The sequence below is a fragment of the Atractosteus spatula genome, chromosome 9, assembly GCF_055471065.1.
Source record: "Atractosteus spatula isolate fAtrSpa1 chromosome 9, fAtrSpa1.hap1, whole genome shotgun sequence".
Lineage (NCBI taxonomy): Eukaryota > Metazoa > Chordata > Actinopteri > Semionotiformes > Lepisosteidae > Atractosteus > Atractosteus spatula.
In genome coordinates this window covers 46,418,004-46,431,113 of record NC_142714.1, presented here as the reverse complement: position 1 = coordinate 46,431,113, position 13,110 = coordinate 46,418,004, and the positions used below count along the sequence as shown (strand labels likewise).

At 37.3% G+C, this 13,110-nt stretch overlaps 1 protein-coding gene across 3 annotated transcripts in view; it reads left to right on the top strand.

Moving 5' to 3' along the window:
* LOC148828658 (zinc finger MYM-type protein 3-like) overlaps positions 1-13,110 on the top strand; it is a 31,308-nt gene that overhangs the window by 4,040 nt on the left and 14,158 nt on the right. For all 3 annotated transcript variants that reach the window (XM_088925734.1, XM_088925735.1, XM_088925736.1), the window contains exons 3-14: positions 1,786-1,865; positions 2,204-2,285; positions 2,718-3,201; positions 3,693-3,867; positions 4,889-5,101; positions 5,267-5,417; positions 6,045-6,160; positions 10,934-11,020; positions 11,253-11,403; positions 11,633-11,805; positions 12,148-12,313; positions 12,984-13,033. In XM_088925734.1, coding sequence (XP_088781860.1) covers positions 1,786-1,865; positions 2,204-2,285; positions 2,718-3,201; positions 3,693-3,867; positions 4,889-5,101; positions 5,267-5,417; positions 6,045-6,160; positions 10,934-11,020; positions 11,253-11,403; positions 11,633-11,805; positions 12,148-12,313; positions 12,984-13,033 — 1,928 coding nt within the window. The remainder of the gene's footprint in view (positions 1-1,785; positions 1,866-2,203; positions 2,286-2,717; positions 3,202-3,692; positions 3,868-4,888; positions 5,102-5,266; positions 5,418-6,044; positions 6,161-10,933; positions 11,021-11,252; positions 11,404-11,632; positions 11,806-12,147; positions 12,314-12,983; positions 13,034-13,110) is intronic.

Below are 13,110 nucleotides of genomic sequence, written 5' to 3'. Positions count from 1 at the left end.
CCGGTGTGAGTGTGTGCGTGTTTGTGTCTGTGCGTGCCCTGTGATGGCCTGGTGTCCTGTCCAGGGTATACCCTGCCCTGTAAGCTTTGGTTGCCAAGATAGACTCAGGTTCCCCTGCTACACTATATTGGATAAAGCAGATAGAAAATGAATGGATGGATGAATAGATTATTGGCCATTGATTTAACTGGTTTACAAATAAGACTTTGGAAAAAGTTGTTCACCCTTTTGCAGTTTTAGACTGCCTATTAAAACCACAATGCTGGGATACTCATGGACCAAAAGTGAGGGTTGTTGCTGTTTACAGTTCCCCTTCAATACAGAATTGTATACCCTGTTGGTATTTGAGAAAATTGTCTGTTTTTATTTTAATGTGTTGATTGTCATGTTAACCAAGTGTTGTGTGTTGCTGGTTTTCAAATTGTTTACATCATGGAATCTTATCTATGTTATATACAGTGCTGCTTGAAAATATGTGAACCCTTCATCTTTAATATGGATTAGACAAATCTTAAAAAATATCTGAACTCCAATACTTAATGGAGAATCTAATAATGGACACACTTACAAAAATGCATATTGTTTCATTATTTATTAAATAAAACACGTACTTTACAGAAACGCAGTGATTCCTATGTAGGAAAATAAGTGAACCTTTTAATTCAGCAAGCAGTGGCAGATTCTTAAGCAGCTAAGACAGAAACCTATCATTAATAGTCGGTCTCTCACATCTGGGTTGAGGAATTTTTGCCCGTTCTTCCTTCCAAAACTGATTCGACCCCTCCAGATTTGTTGACTGTCTTGCATTCAACATTCTCCTCCAGAATATTTGGTTGTGACTCTGAATTCATAGTTGCCTCAATGATGGCGAGTTGTCTGGGCCTGTGGATGGAAAATCAGACCCAAATCGATGGCAGTGGAGCTAAGGTTATTTCAGTAGTAGGCAGTGTAAATTTCTGCCAAATAGGACATTTTTTGTTGAGGCCAAAAAAAAGGATCCTCCAGGTGGTCTTTTGCAAACTTAAGATGAGCAGCATTGTTCTTTTTCGAGATAAAAGATTGTCTACCCTCCCATGAATACCATTGCTATTCAACTTGCTTCCTGTTGTGGACACCAGCTGCAGCAGGAGAGGCCTGGAGATGTTTTGATGTGGTCTTTGCGTTCTTTTGGACATGCTGTATGAGTGTTCTTGTTGCTCTGTGGGGTAATTTTGAAGGGCGTCCAAATCTAGGTAGAGTCTCCATTTGTAGACCATAAGTCTTACAGTGGATTTCTTAATTCCAAAACATATAACCCCCTATACCCTCTCCAGACTGATGAGAACCCTTCCCGAGGTTGTCTTAGATCTCTTCAGTTCATGGCATGATGTACTACACTAAGTTATAATGGAACAAAACCTAGTTTTACCCATATATCATAGAGGGCCTCCCAGACTTTGCCCTGGTGATTAGCGATTTGATTGGTTTACCTGCATCCTAATTATTTTTGGTAACTGGGCAGCTGGTTATACTTATCTCATTAACTGAGCTATTGAACCTTGTGGTTCACTTATTTTTGCACATGCCCTAATTCTTGTGTATCTGTCATTTTCTGTTGCATGCATCAATTTCTCTAGAATTTGTGGGCATACACCCTTTCTTTTAGAAAATTATCCTTCAAAGAGGGATTTTATGGTAAAAATGTAACATTTAAAGAACTACAATGGAGGATCACAAACTTTAAAGCAGCATTGTTTGTAACTGATATGCAGTATGTTTGTATATTTATTTACTTATTAATTTTAGCTAAGGAAAAAGATGAACCTGCAGCCTCAAGCCAAAGTGAAAACTCTTGTGATGTTTCAGACAAGCCCCAAGAAAAGATGGTAAATCATTTTTTTTCTTTCAGCCAGTTGTGTATTGCCATGTGTTACTATGCTATATCTTTGATCCTCTACTAGTTCTTGCTAGTAAGCTTACTAGTTCATGCTGTAGTCTTTTTGAAAATATTTTTGATGTGTAAAATACAGAAATACGTTTTTTCCCTAAATAGTTTTGCTAATGCCAAGGTTTTAATTTTTCGTTTTATGGGCCATTATTTTATTTGAACCTTAAAGGTTTGTGTTTGTTATAGAATCTGTGAAGGCCGGATACAAAATAACATGTTATAAATTTGTTACAGTAAAGATCTGTATGATTATGGATGCTTGAATTACTCTGACAGGAATTTAGAAGAGCAGAACGTCTAAGAAGAGTAGAATCATTGAAAAGTACATCTCAGAATCCACTGATCGTTTCAGATACTGGTAGGTCATTTTCATCAATACAATATAGTTCTAGATTCTTTAACACTGAGTGCAAATACAAGGCCATACGATAATTCTTTGTCTGATTTCTCAGAAATCTGCACGTCCAGGCAGCTATGAGTTACCTAAACTTAACAAACACACAGAAACTTTATAGAAACAGAAATACTTTCTAAATGTGCCTAACTTGGGACTCTAGACTCTTGAGCCTAAATTTCTGGACTCTGTTGTGCTTAATGGGAATCTTGCCCACTCTTTTCTGATTAACTGAAGTAGTTTTGGTATTTTATAATACTCTGAAATTCAGTTTCCCATGCCACTTGAAAGTGGTTATTTTGTTGTGCTTTTTTAAAAAAATAAAATATACGAAATACAATATATTTGGAAGTGCTTTCATCAGTCATTTTACATTAGAAAATTGTCTTTCTGAAGCCCAGCTATCTGATGATGACTCGGATGCCATGGTGGATGATCCCAAAGACGAAGACTTCGATCCACACGCGGCCCCCCGACGCTCCCTGCGCACGCCCCTGCGGACTCAGAGGGTCATGCCCCCTCGGATTCAGAGGGCCCAAGCCGCTGTCCACACGGCCGCCCAGTGCACGCCCGTGTCTCATCCGCCCAACACCGTGCGCGGGGCGTCGCACAACGCAGCTCCCAGCAACACCCCCGGCCAGGGTCAGACACAAGGCACTCCCCACAGCAACGCCCACTGCCAGAATCAGACACCCGGCGCTCCTCAGAGCACACCGCGGCCGCAGACGAAGATGCACTGTGCCAACTGCAAAGCCCCCCTGCAGAAGGGACAGACAGCCTACCAGAGGAAGGGCATGCCCCAGCTGTTCTGCTCCTCCGCCTGTCTCTCGGCCTTCTCCAAGAAACCCCCGAGGAAAAAGCCTTGCGTGTTTTGTAAAAAGTAATTATTTTTTTTATTTTTAAAGTTCAGGTCTAAGATTTTTTTCGTTCTTTGTGTTATTCCAGGAAATACGTGCATTTAACGGAAGAATAAGCTCAGGTTGCACATAACTTGCATTGTTTCTGAATGACACGTCTTTGTTTTTGGCACAACTCTTCACGTTTTAAATAATAAAATGTTGTCTTCCTGCACATTTGTACCTGAATAAATCTCTTTGTGGGTTTAAACAAAACCCAATATACACCCAAGTTGTACGAACTTACATTTGTAAGCACATTGTGTCGTCAGTTCTTAGCTGCATGTTCTTTTAAACACTCTAATATGGTATTGATTTCATTTGAAATTGTTCAGTACATGTGAGATCAGAGGCAGTGGTAGCTGATTGTTACAAATAAACTCCCCGCCCCCAACATTTATATATCTAGTATCCATCTTATGTCCATGTTTGGTTGAATATAACCTTGCTTTTTCTTTTTTTTTTGTATTTGCAGGGATATCGGGAATACTAAAGACTGTGTTGTTGCACAGACAGGGCCAACAAACTCTTTCCAGGAATTCTGTAACAATGCCTGCCTTTCTCTTTATGAAGCTCAGTTTCAAAAGAACACCCCACAGACAGCTGATCCTTCTGCTCCAAGGTGTAGCATCTGTCATAAAGCAGGAGAGGTAAAAGCGAGGTTTGCTTGTCATCACAATTCCATGCAAAAGTGTTGCCTTTTCCCAGGCATTTGATATAATACCTTGTGCTGCTTTTATCAAAAGCTTTCAGTTCATGAAAATGTTGCTTTTTCAGCTAAATGTGAAAGAGCCGCAAAACAGATTCAACCAGAGGTTCATCTGATTGCTACATGAACAAAATTCATGATTTTGAACATTTTTGACTAATTGGCTGTATTATCTCTATATCTTGTATGCTTTCTTTGTGTGTGACCTAACATATGGTCCTGTTTACATTTGTCTATGCCTAAAAGCAGTGAGTGAACACGCATCCCCATATCTGAAGCCATTTGTACTCGGCACAAATTGTAGCTGACTGCATGTCAACACCTTTAACCTGTACAAAAGTATATCGGCAGCAGCTGTTCACTGTGGTGTGCTAAGTTTACACAAGCTTAGTTTGAGGTTTTAAGTGAAAAACTGATAAAAGGTGAACATCACAAGTTTAATTAAATAACATTAAATAATGTTTTTGCCACTTCCTTTGGGTGCCTTTTTCTAAGATTTCAGATTTAGAAGAGATTTATATCACATGATTAACTTCAGTTATAGTTTTTTCTGACTGGTTTTCTTATTTTACAACAATCATCATATTCTGAAGTTGATAATGTAGTCAAATGATCAAAATATGAATCATTTTGACGTCTGGTGATGTCAAATCCCAGAAATATATATTGAAAGTAGGCAAAAAGGATGCATCTTAGTTTCACATTGATTTCTACTTTTCCCTGTGTGCAGATATTAAAATGTAGATGTATTGTTAATTTCAATTTCCTGGCTGTTCCACCTCTTACCACTAAGTGTCACTGTTAAATAGTGGAATAATATTGGACTTCAGAGGCACTTGGATTGTCAACATCTAAGCTGGTTAGTTTGTTTAGTTAAGGCATAAATTGTGTATTTTTAACATTCATGGCAAGTCATTATGTTTGAGTGGAACTCTGAGCATCATTGTCTTATTTACTTTTAGATTCTACATGAAGTGAGTAATGGTAACATGGTTCACCATTTGTGTAGTGATGCCTGTTTTACCAAGTTCAGAGCTACAAAGGGCCTGAAGACTAGCTGCTGTGACAACTGTGGACTCTACATCTATAATAAGGGTTCCCGATTGGAGTACCTATTTCATGAGGGACAGCAGAAAAGATTTTGTAATACCTCATGTTTAACAATTTATAAAAAGGTAAGATGTTTTTTTTCAGTCCTGCAAAAAATTTGAGAGGTACAGCAAAAACGTAATGTATGAATATTGTGTGGTACTGTTCTTTTGCTTGTTTAATACAAAGCTGTTTCAGTTTTCATGTTTTTGGTAATGAAGCATAATAATGTGTTGTCTACTTTGTTTCAGAAAAACACCAAAGTCTTTCCATGTACGTGGTGCAAGACTCTTTGTAAGAATTTTGACATGCTCTCGAATGTGGATCGGAATGGGAAGATGGTTCTTTTTTGTTCTGTTTGCTGTGTAATGTCGTATAAAGTGAAGACCTCAGGACCTATAGGTATAAGAATGTCTTTGGATTACTTCGAACTCTTCCATATTTTAACATTTGATATTTTCTTCAGTTTATTTTGTATTTTAGTTACTGTATTTATGTTACTTATAATTTGGGTTTTTTTTAATTATGTAAACATTTTTAATTGTAAACATTGTGATAGTTAATACAATGGTGTGATTTTTTTTCAGGCAGGATGCAAATCTTAATGTAGCTCTGACAGTCAGCATAATATATGAGTAATAAACATGCTTTTAGTTTGCAAGTTGATTAGTTATAATCATTATGCAGGAATGGATCTGCAAAGAATTACTAGCATCTTCCCAGTATGATGAAGTACATGTGTTTTTAAGAATGTAAGAATAAGAATGTAAGAACATTGCTTTCTTAGATCTTTTCATCTGCTTTGTAATTTTTCAATCGACATTACTTCCAGTGTCTTTCATGTTAGTGATTTCAGCCTATTTTTTTTTTAGTTTTATTTTAAGAGACAAAATTCCCAAGTTAATCATGCATAGCAAAGACTTTTATTCTTTTTGCTTAAAAACATACAGTATAACCCTAGTGATACTCTAACAAGCTGATGTGAATTTTACAAGTGCAATTATAATTTATCTGTTTTTTTTCTCCTAGGTCCTGTTAGGCCATGTAGCTTCTGTAGACGCAGTCTTTCTGAGCCAACATATTACAACAAGATCAATCGGGTCATTTATCAGTTCTGTAGCCCTACCTGCTGGACTAAATTTCAGGTAGGTGATTGTCTTCTAAAGTCAGTTAAAGAAACAAAACCCAATATAAAGACTATAACATCTTGTATAATTCAACAAACATAAAGAATTTTCATCAGGAGTTGACATACTAACCAACCTTGAGATAGATATATATAAACTGTTAATTCCCATATTCGAGTAACATTGGTTCATCAGGCCAGAGCTTGTCTTGGTTTAGTGGAGTTAAGAGGACAATAGAGTATGGAACTACACCCCCCACAATGCTGGTCCCCATTTATACGACTGGGTAGACTGGGGCAAGTGGGATAAAGTATCTCACTGTTGAGCAGGAACTCAAACCCACAACCCACCAGTCATGAGTCCGTAGACAATTAGTATATTTTCTGTATTTTGTTGTGGTTTGGGCTCTTTTTGTACAACCCAAGATGTAATTGGTCGTTCTAGAATCCTCTCCACCCTGGTGGAGTGCAAAAATCTAGACAAGTCTGAAGAAATTACAGAGATGACCTTATAGTTAAGACAACAAATATATAAAGCAATGCTTCCAGCATTTTGGGATTATTTCTAAACACTGAGAGAAAAAAAGCAGAGACTAGCAGGAGGATACAGGATACTAAAAGAACCTTAACCTCTGTATATGTGACTGCAAGGAACTATCGATTCTGCTATTCTGCCTGGCAAATACCCAGAACTGGAGCAGAGAAACATTTTGTAAGTTCATATTGCCAATGAAAAGAAATGATACATGGCAAATTGTGTTACTTTTCTTCACAGAAATTGCACCCTTGCAGTCAACTTCATAATTTTTCCACATTTTGAGATAAAAACCGACTTATGTACTTAAGCCTTTTTCTGGTTTTCCCGGTGTATTATTATGTATTTTAGAGCAACTTTATTCAGTATCTTAAAACATTGTGAGACCATGTTGATCTTTTCAACGTTTTTATCTTTAGTTTCTCTGCATGTACATGCCAGTTGTGCAGTTCTTTTTCAACATGTAAATTAATTTTTGAATAATTTATTAATAATGATATCCTGGTAGTAGGATAAAAAAAATGGAAACACCGGCATAAGTGAGGGACAGCAAATATGTTAAAAGCAAGGGCTTTCATACAGGTGTACCTCATTTGTTAACTAAGCAAATAGCATCCCAGGGTTGTCATGTATAAAAAAGCTGCACAGGCCTCCTTAATTATTAGTGTGGCTTGTGTGACTGGAAGAGAAGACCTCAGTAATGTGAAAAAGGGATGATCGTTGGAGCGCATTTGGCAGGAGCGTCACTAACCAAGGCAACTCAACTTGCTGACGTTTCAAGAACAGCCATGTCTAAGATGATGTCAGTGTGGAACTCTGAAGGAAAGACAATATCGGCAAATAAAAACAGGGGTTAGAAGTGCATGCTCCGGGATCATGATATCCTCGTATTAATTCAAAGTGCAAACCAAAAGAGGTTAGCCAATTTCATCAAACCCAACAGCCTAGGATACCATAGTTCGATTTCAGTGCATAAACTACTCATCACATCTTGTGATGCACATATTGTGATCCAGTGGTCCAAAGAGCACAGGCAGCGGACTGCCGAGGTGTGGAGAAATGTGATGGATGAATCATCCTTCACCATGTTTTTGGTTCAAGCTTGAGTCCTGAGTTCATGCGTGGCACCGAAATAAAGACCTCTACAGTACTGAGTGTATAACACTGATGTTATCCGTATGCATTGCCTCCTCATTTAATGGATCTGAACCCCATCAAGCATTTAAAGGATATTGAACGATGTCTAAGACCATATTTGCCACCTCCATCTACAAGGCATGAATAGATTTTTTTTCTTGTAGAAGATTGGTGCCTTATCGCTTCCGCAAATTTCTATGTGCTAATTGACTCGCATGTCAGGGAGCATATTGGCTGCACATGGTGACCCAACACTGTATTGAGTAACTTAAAGTTGGTGTTCTGTTTGTGTCCACTACTGTACCACATGTATAATATGATATAGTCATCTAAAGCAACAACTATGTAAAATACAAGAATATTAATAGCAGGACTTAAGTCATAAAGAATAGACTTAAGAATAGCAAGTAAGTCATTTTCCCTCAGAAATTATATATACATGTATATATAGATTGTTCCCGGGGACAAACGTAACTGTCCTACGCCACTCCTGAGGATTGTAATACAGTAAACCCTCAAGTTCTTCATCTGCAATTTTGTCTGTTATTATAAAGTTATTAGTGATCAATGTTTTCCTCATTTGTGGACCAGATTCACTTGTTGGTTGGCTGTGCAGTAGAAGAGTAATTGCAGCCACCCATTTGCACATCATCTCCATCTGCTGGATCTACTTCACCCGAGCTATTCAGTTTCAATCAAGAAAGCATTAGTTGAATGTTGTGTGTATTTTTTATGAGAGTAATACCCTTTATGTGAGTGTAGTACTGCAAAATAAAAGAAACCTTAAATTCCAAAAAACATAAGTGATCCCTTAAGTTAAAACACTCAGTTCTTTTGCGGAAAAGGATAACAAAAATAATTAGAAGAAGAAAGAGAATTTGACAGGCTGCCAGCGCAGGTGAATATGTGGGTTGAATGTTAACGTTAAATTTGTCTGCCAGCTGCAGTTTAAAATCCTTGTTTTGCTTCCTCTCTCACAAAGTCTACATTACAAGCATGCCTGCTGTCTATATTAATGCAGATAGACCTTTATGTTTAAGGTTTCTGAGGAAGATTAAGGACTTTGTTTCCTTGGTCTGTGTAAAGGGCACAATAACTGTAGGTAAATAAAAGGAAAGTAATATATATATATATTAGATATAGTAGAATAGGTTACTTGTAGTAAGTTCCGCACTCTCCCTTATTTTTATGCCATTTTATTTATTGCAATGTATACTTTTAGCATCTGCATCAGTCTGGTGCTTGGCTGTGCAACTTGTTACTGTTTCAGTTTTTTTTAATAAAGGCATCTACAACTCAGACCAAATTCCACCTGTTGGAATTGATCTGGGTTGGTTGCAAATGTATGCTGTAGTTGTTGTTGTTTTAGTCACTAGCTGGACATGCATAGTTCATATTAATTTCTTTATTGTAACTGTTACATTGAAACCTACTGTGATTTGTGCTGCAAGACAATTTTCATTAGCACAGTGCCTTTATCATATGAGCATTGACTTTCTCATATGAAACCTTAGGATAATTTTTTGTGCCAAGGTAGCAGGTGACCGCTGTATTCAATTCCTGTAGTCCACTGCAATATCATACTGTTCTCTGCCTGCTAAAGCATATTCTTCCTACTGCTTATAGTTTCAGATGCTTGCCTGGCTCTCATATACTAATCTAATTTCTCACTCTTCTGTTCTCTTCTTAACACCATCATACTAATACAGTCCCAAAAGGTGCTTCCAGTAAGTCTCACTGGCTTCTCTTTTGCCTTAGTGAGTTTCCAAAACCTTGATTTACACTTCCTGAATCATGTTCAGGCCAGGCTGTCTTCTTTCAGCTTCAGGATGCTCAGCATGTACCATAATCTTACACTGTACTTACGTTTTGTCCATTATTACTTCATTATTTCTTGTTCCCAAAAAAACTGGGGCCTCTTTCCGCCAACTTCTTTCTTTCCTCTGGATCTCAACAGCTCATTTGATTCTATCTCCCTATCTTCTCCAGATGTTCCTTCTTGGGCCTTCTTTAAGACCTCAATTCCCTCACAACTGCCAGTGTGCTTCTGTGAAGCAGAGGTTACTGTTACTGTTTTTTTTCTGAATTTGTATTCTAGATATATAAAAAATTTAAAACATCCCTACCTCCATGTGACAACAAGGGCCAGTCCTGACAGCAGGTTTCAGGCATCCAAGCCATAGCATCAATATATGTAGGACAGATTGACATGAAGAGAAGTCAAAGAAGAAGTGCAGCACATTTTTTGGCAGCCAAAATTACAAGTCTAAGAGGTATTTTTCTGGCTTTCATTCCACAGGCTTAACCTGTAATGGTTAGAACTCCTGTCAAGAAAGCCAAAGTTAAAGTGCTTTCAGAACCAGTTATACACATTTAATTATTTTCCTAAGTGGGTGATCAGTTGTGTGATTGATTACATAAATGTGTGGACAGTCTTATTACTCAGGTATAAAGAATGTCTCTTATCTAACTTTCTTCTCTCCCCATTTAACACTGTTACTCTCAACTGTTGTTTTTTTATCTTTTGATCATTGAACATCCTGTCTGGGTTTCTCGAGAATCTGTTTTTTTTATAATCTACACGTGCTGCAGTTTAGCTTCACATTTAACCTCTTTTCAGGTTTTATGTTTTATCTTATCCTCTGGATCAACCTAATTTCTCTTTCTTTCAGTACATTCTGAAAGGGATGACCTGCAACTTATGCAGGTTCCCTGCTGGGAATTTACTGAGCGTCATTCTTTTTCTGTGGTAAAAATAGATTTGCTGTTAATAATAATCGTAAATGTTTTTTTTAAGTAAAAATCCTTTTTCTTTAGTGATGTGACATTTATTGCCACACATTTCAAATTCATTTCAGATTTGCAGTGATTCTTGAGATCTAATGTTCTTTTATACAGTTCTGACTCCCTAATTGAGGTAAAAAAAAGTTGTTTTTGCGTGAAATACATATTCTGCCAGCTGTGATAAATCACACCAGACCAGGTGTCACACCGCAGCAAAGCTAAAGTTTAAAACGCTAATTTAATCAAAAGGCTTTGAGACATAATGATGAAGAGGTTGTTCAAGATCGAATGAGATGGATTCTTGTAAAAGGGCAATCTTATTTCCTTTCTTTCCAGAAAAATAGTCCTGAAGGTGACATTCATTTAAGTTGCCACTCCTGCCACAATCTTTTTAATGGGAAGCCTGAAGTCCTAGAATGGCAGGTAATGAGCTTCTTTTTTTTGCTAATGTCCATTTGTTAAATAAAACTTGTAAGGAACAGTTTGAGCCCTTAATTTAAATTATACAAGTGTATTTGCTTTGAAACTGTTAACACTTACTGAAGAAGTTTCACGTGCTTATTTAAAAAAAATCTCTCCCATTGTACTAAATCAGAAGAACTGAATTTCTGTGTTTCAATGGTGCAGTGATCTTCTGTTGCTGCTTGATCCTTAGGATTCTATTTACCAGTTCTGCTGTAAGGAGTGCTGTGAAGATTACAAGCGTCTTCATGGAGTCGTGTCTGTCTGTGAACACTGCAAGCAGGAAAAACTTCTGCACGAGAAAATCAAATTTTCGGGAGTCGAGAAGAATTTCTGTAGTGAAGGTCTGCTTGCAATAATACCCTTAATTCTACATGGATTTCCTTTTGCTGAAAATGGTGGTTTAAGGAGTAGCAATCCAAAGAGTGGTGTTTATTAATGATAAAATGCAAAGAGATAAAACATGACAGCTTTTTGATATTGGGGTTTATTTGTTGTATACTACATTTTCTCTCTCCTTGTTCCTTTTTAGTTCATCAGATGTTTGACATGTTTTTTTTTTCCTTCTTCAAGGCTGCATTTTACTGTACAAGCAAGATTTCACAAAGAATTTGGGGCTTTGTTGTATAACTTGTACATACTGCTCTCAGACGTGTAAAAGAGCAGTCACTGAAGAGCTAGATGGCAATACATGGGATTTTTGTAGCGAGGACTGTAAAAGTAAATATCTCCTGTGGTACTTAAAGGTAAGGGTAGCTTCTAATCTTTCAAAGATTTTTTTAAATGAAGAATTAAGAATGATGAAGAATTTAAGCAATGCATTTTTATTGTAGACGTAAATGGACTGTGCTACACTATAGATTGAGTTTGTTTCCAGTTACTTGTTCATTTCAGCTTATTGTAATGTGTTGCATGACTTTTTGTCTTCATTTTTCTTTGCAGATACATTGTTGTTAATTTTTCTGTTTTTTTTTTTTGTTCTGTGACTTTTTGCCATGGACCGCATAACTCATGACTGCTTGTTCTTATAGCTGCCCAGAGACAGCCTTGATTCCAAGTTTGTTTTCACAACCCCCCATCCTCTGCAGGCAGCTAGATGCCATGCCTGCAAACGGCAAGGGAAGCTTTTGGAAACAATACACTGGCGTGGAGAGATCAAACATTACTGCAACCAGCAGTGTCTCCTGCGCTTTTACAGTCAGCAAAATCAGCCCAATCTGGACACACAGAAGGGTCCTGAGAGCCTGCTCAATAGTATGTCAGATGTGTTCCAGTTTTGTGTCTTGAAAACCGTGTGTAATCTTGCAAATGCTAGAAAGTATTACTGTTAAATGGAGTGTACCAGTCATTGAAGAGTTCTTAGAAAATCTGTTTATTGCTGGCTGCCTTGATAAAGTAAGAACATGATCAATCTTTGATTTTTCAGTCCCAGGTTAGTTGTGACTTAAGTTTTAAGGGCCTTCCATTCAGAACAGTTTAAATCCGCATAGGATGTGGATCTGAGTGTCAAGGCCTTTTGGATATGGTGTCCTAACTTGTAAATCCTCCTCCACAATGACCTTTAACTTAACAAGCTATTATATAAAGTCATTTGAATACCATTGCCACTATTAAATATTTATTAGGTTAAGGACTTCTGTGTCGTTGTGTGTTCAGCTCCCAGCTAGGACAGTGTGGAAGAACTCTTCCTTCAGGCAGCCATTAGGATTCTGGGTTTACAGCTGGATAGTTGTTTTTAAAAGTGCTTTTAATGTCTTTGTGAAGCTGTTGAACATGATTGTTTTTAAAAGAACTATGTGAAAGTGCCCTTTTGAATTTGTTCACAATTGGCTCTTCTGGTAAAATAGTTTTTTTATAAATTGTGCCCTGAATTTTCTTAGTCATAATTGCGTATTAAAATTCTGTGCCTTTATTGATATTTCAGGTCAGTCACCAGAGTCTAAAACACCCTCACCTACAGCAAAGAAATTTGAAGTAAGTTGTGTTCAACAGATACTAAGCAACATTTAAAAGCCCTAGAAGTGCTGCCAATGTTCTTGAGGAATTAGGCC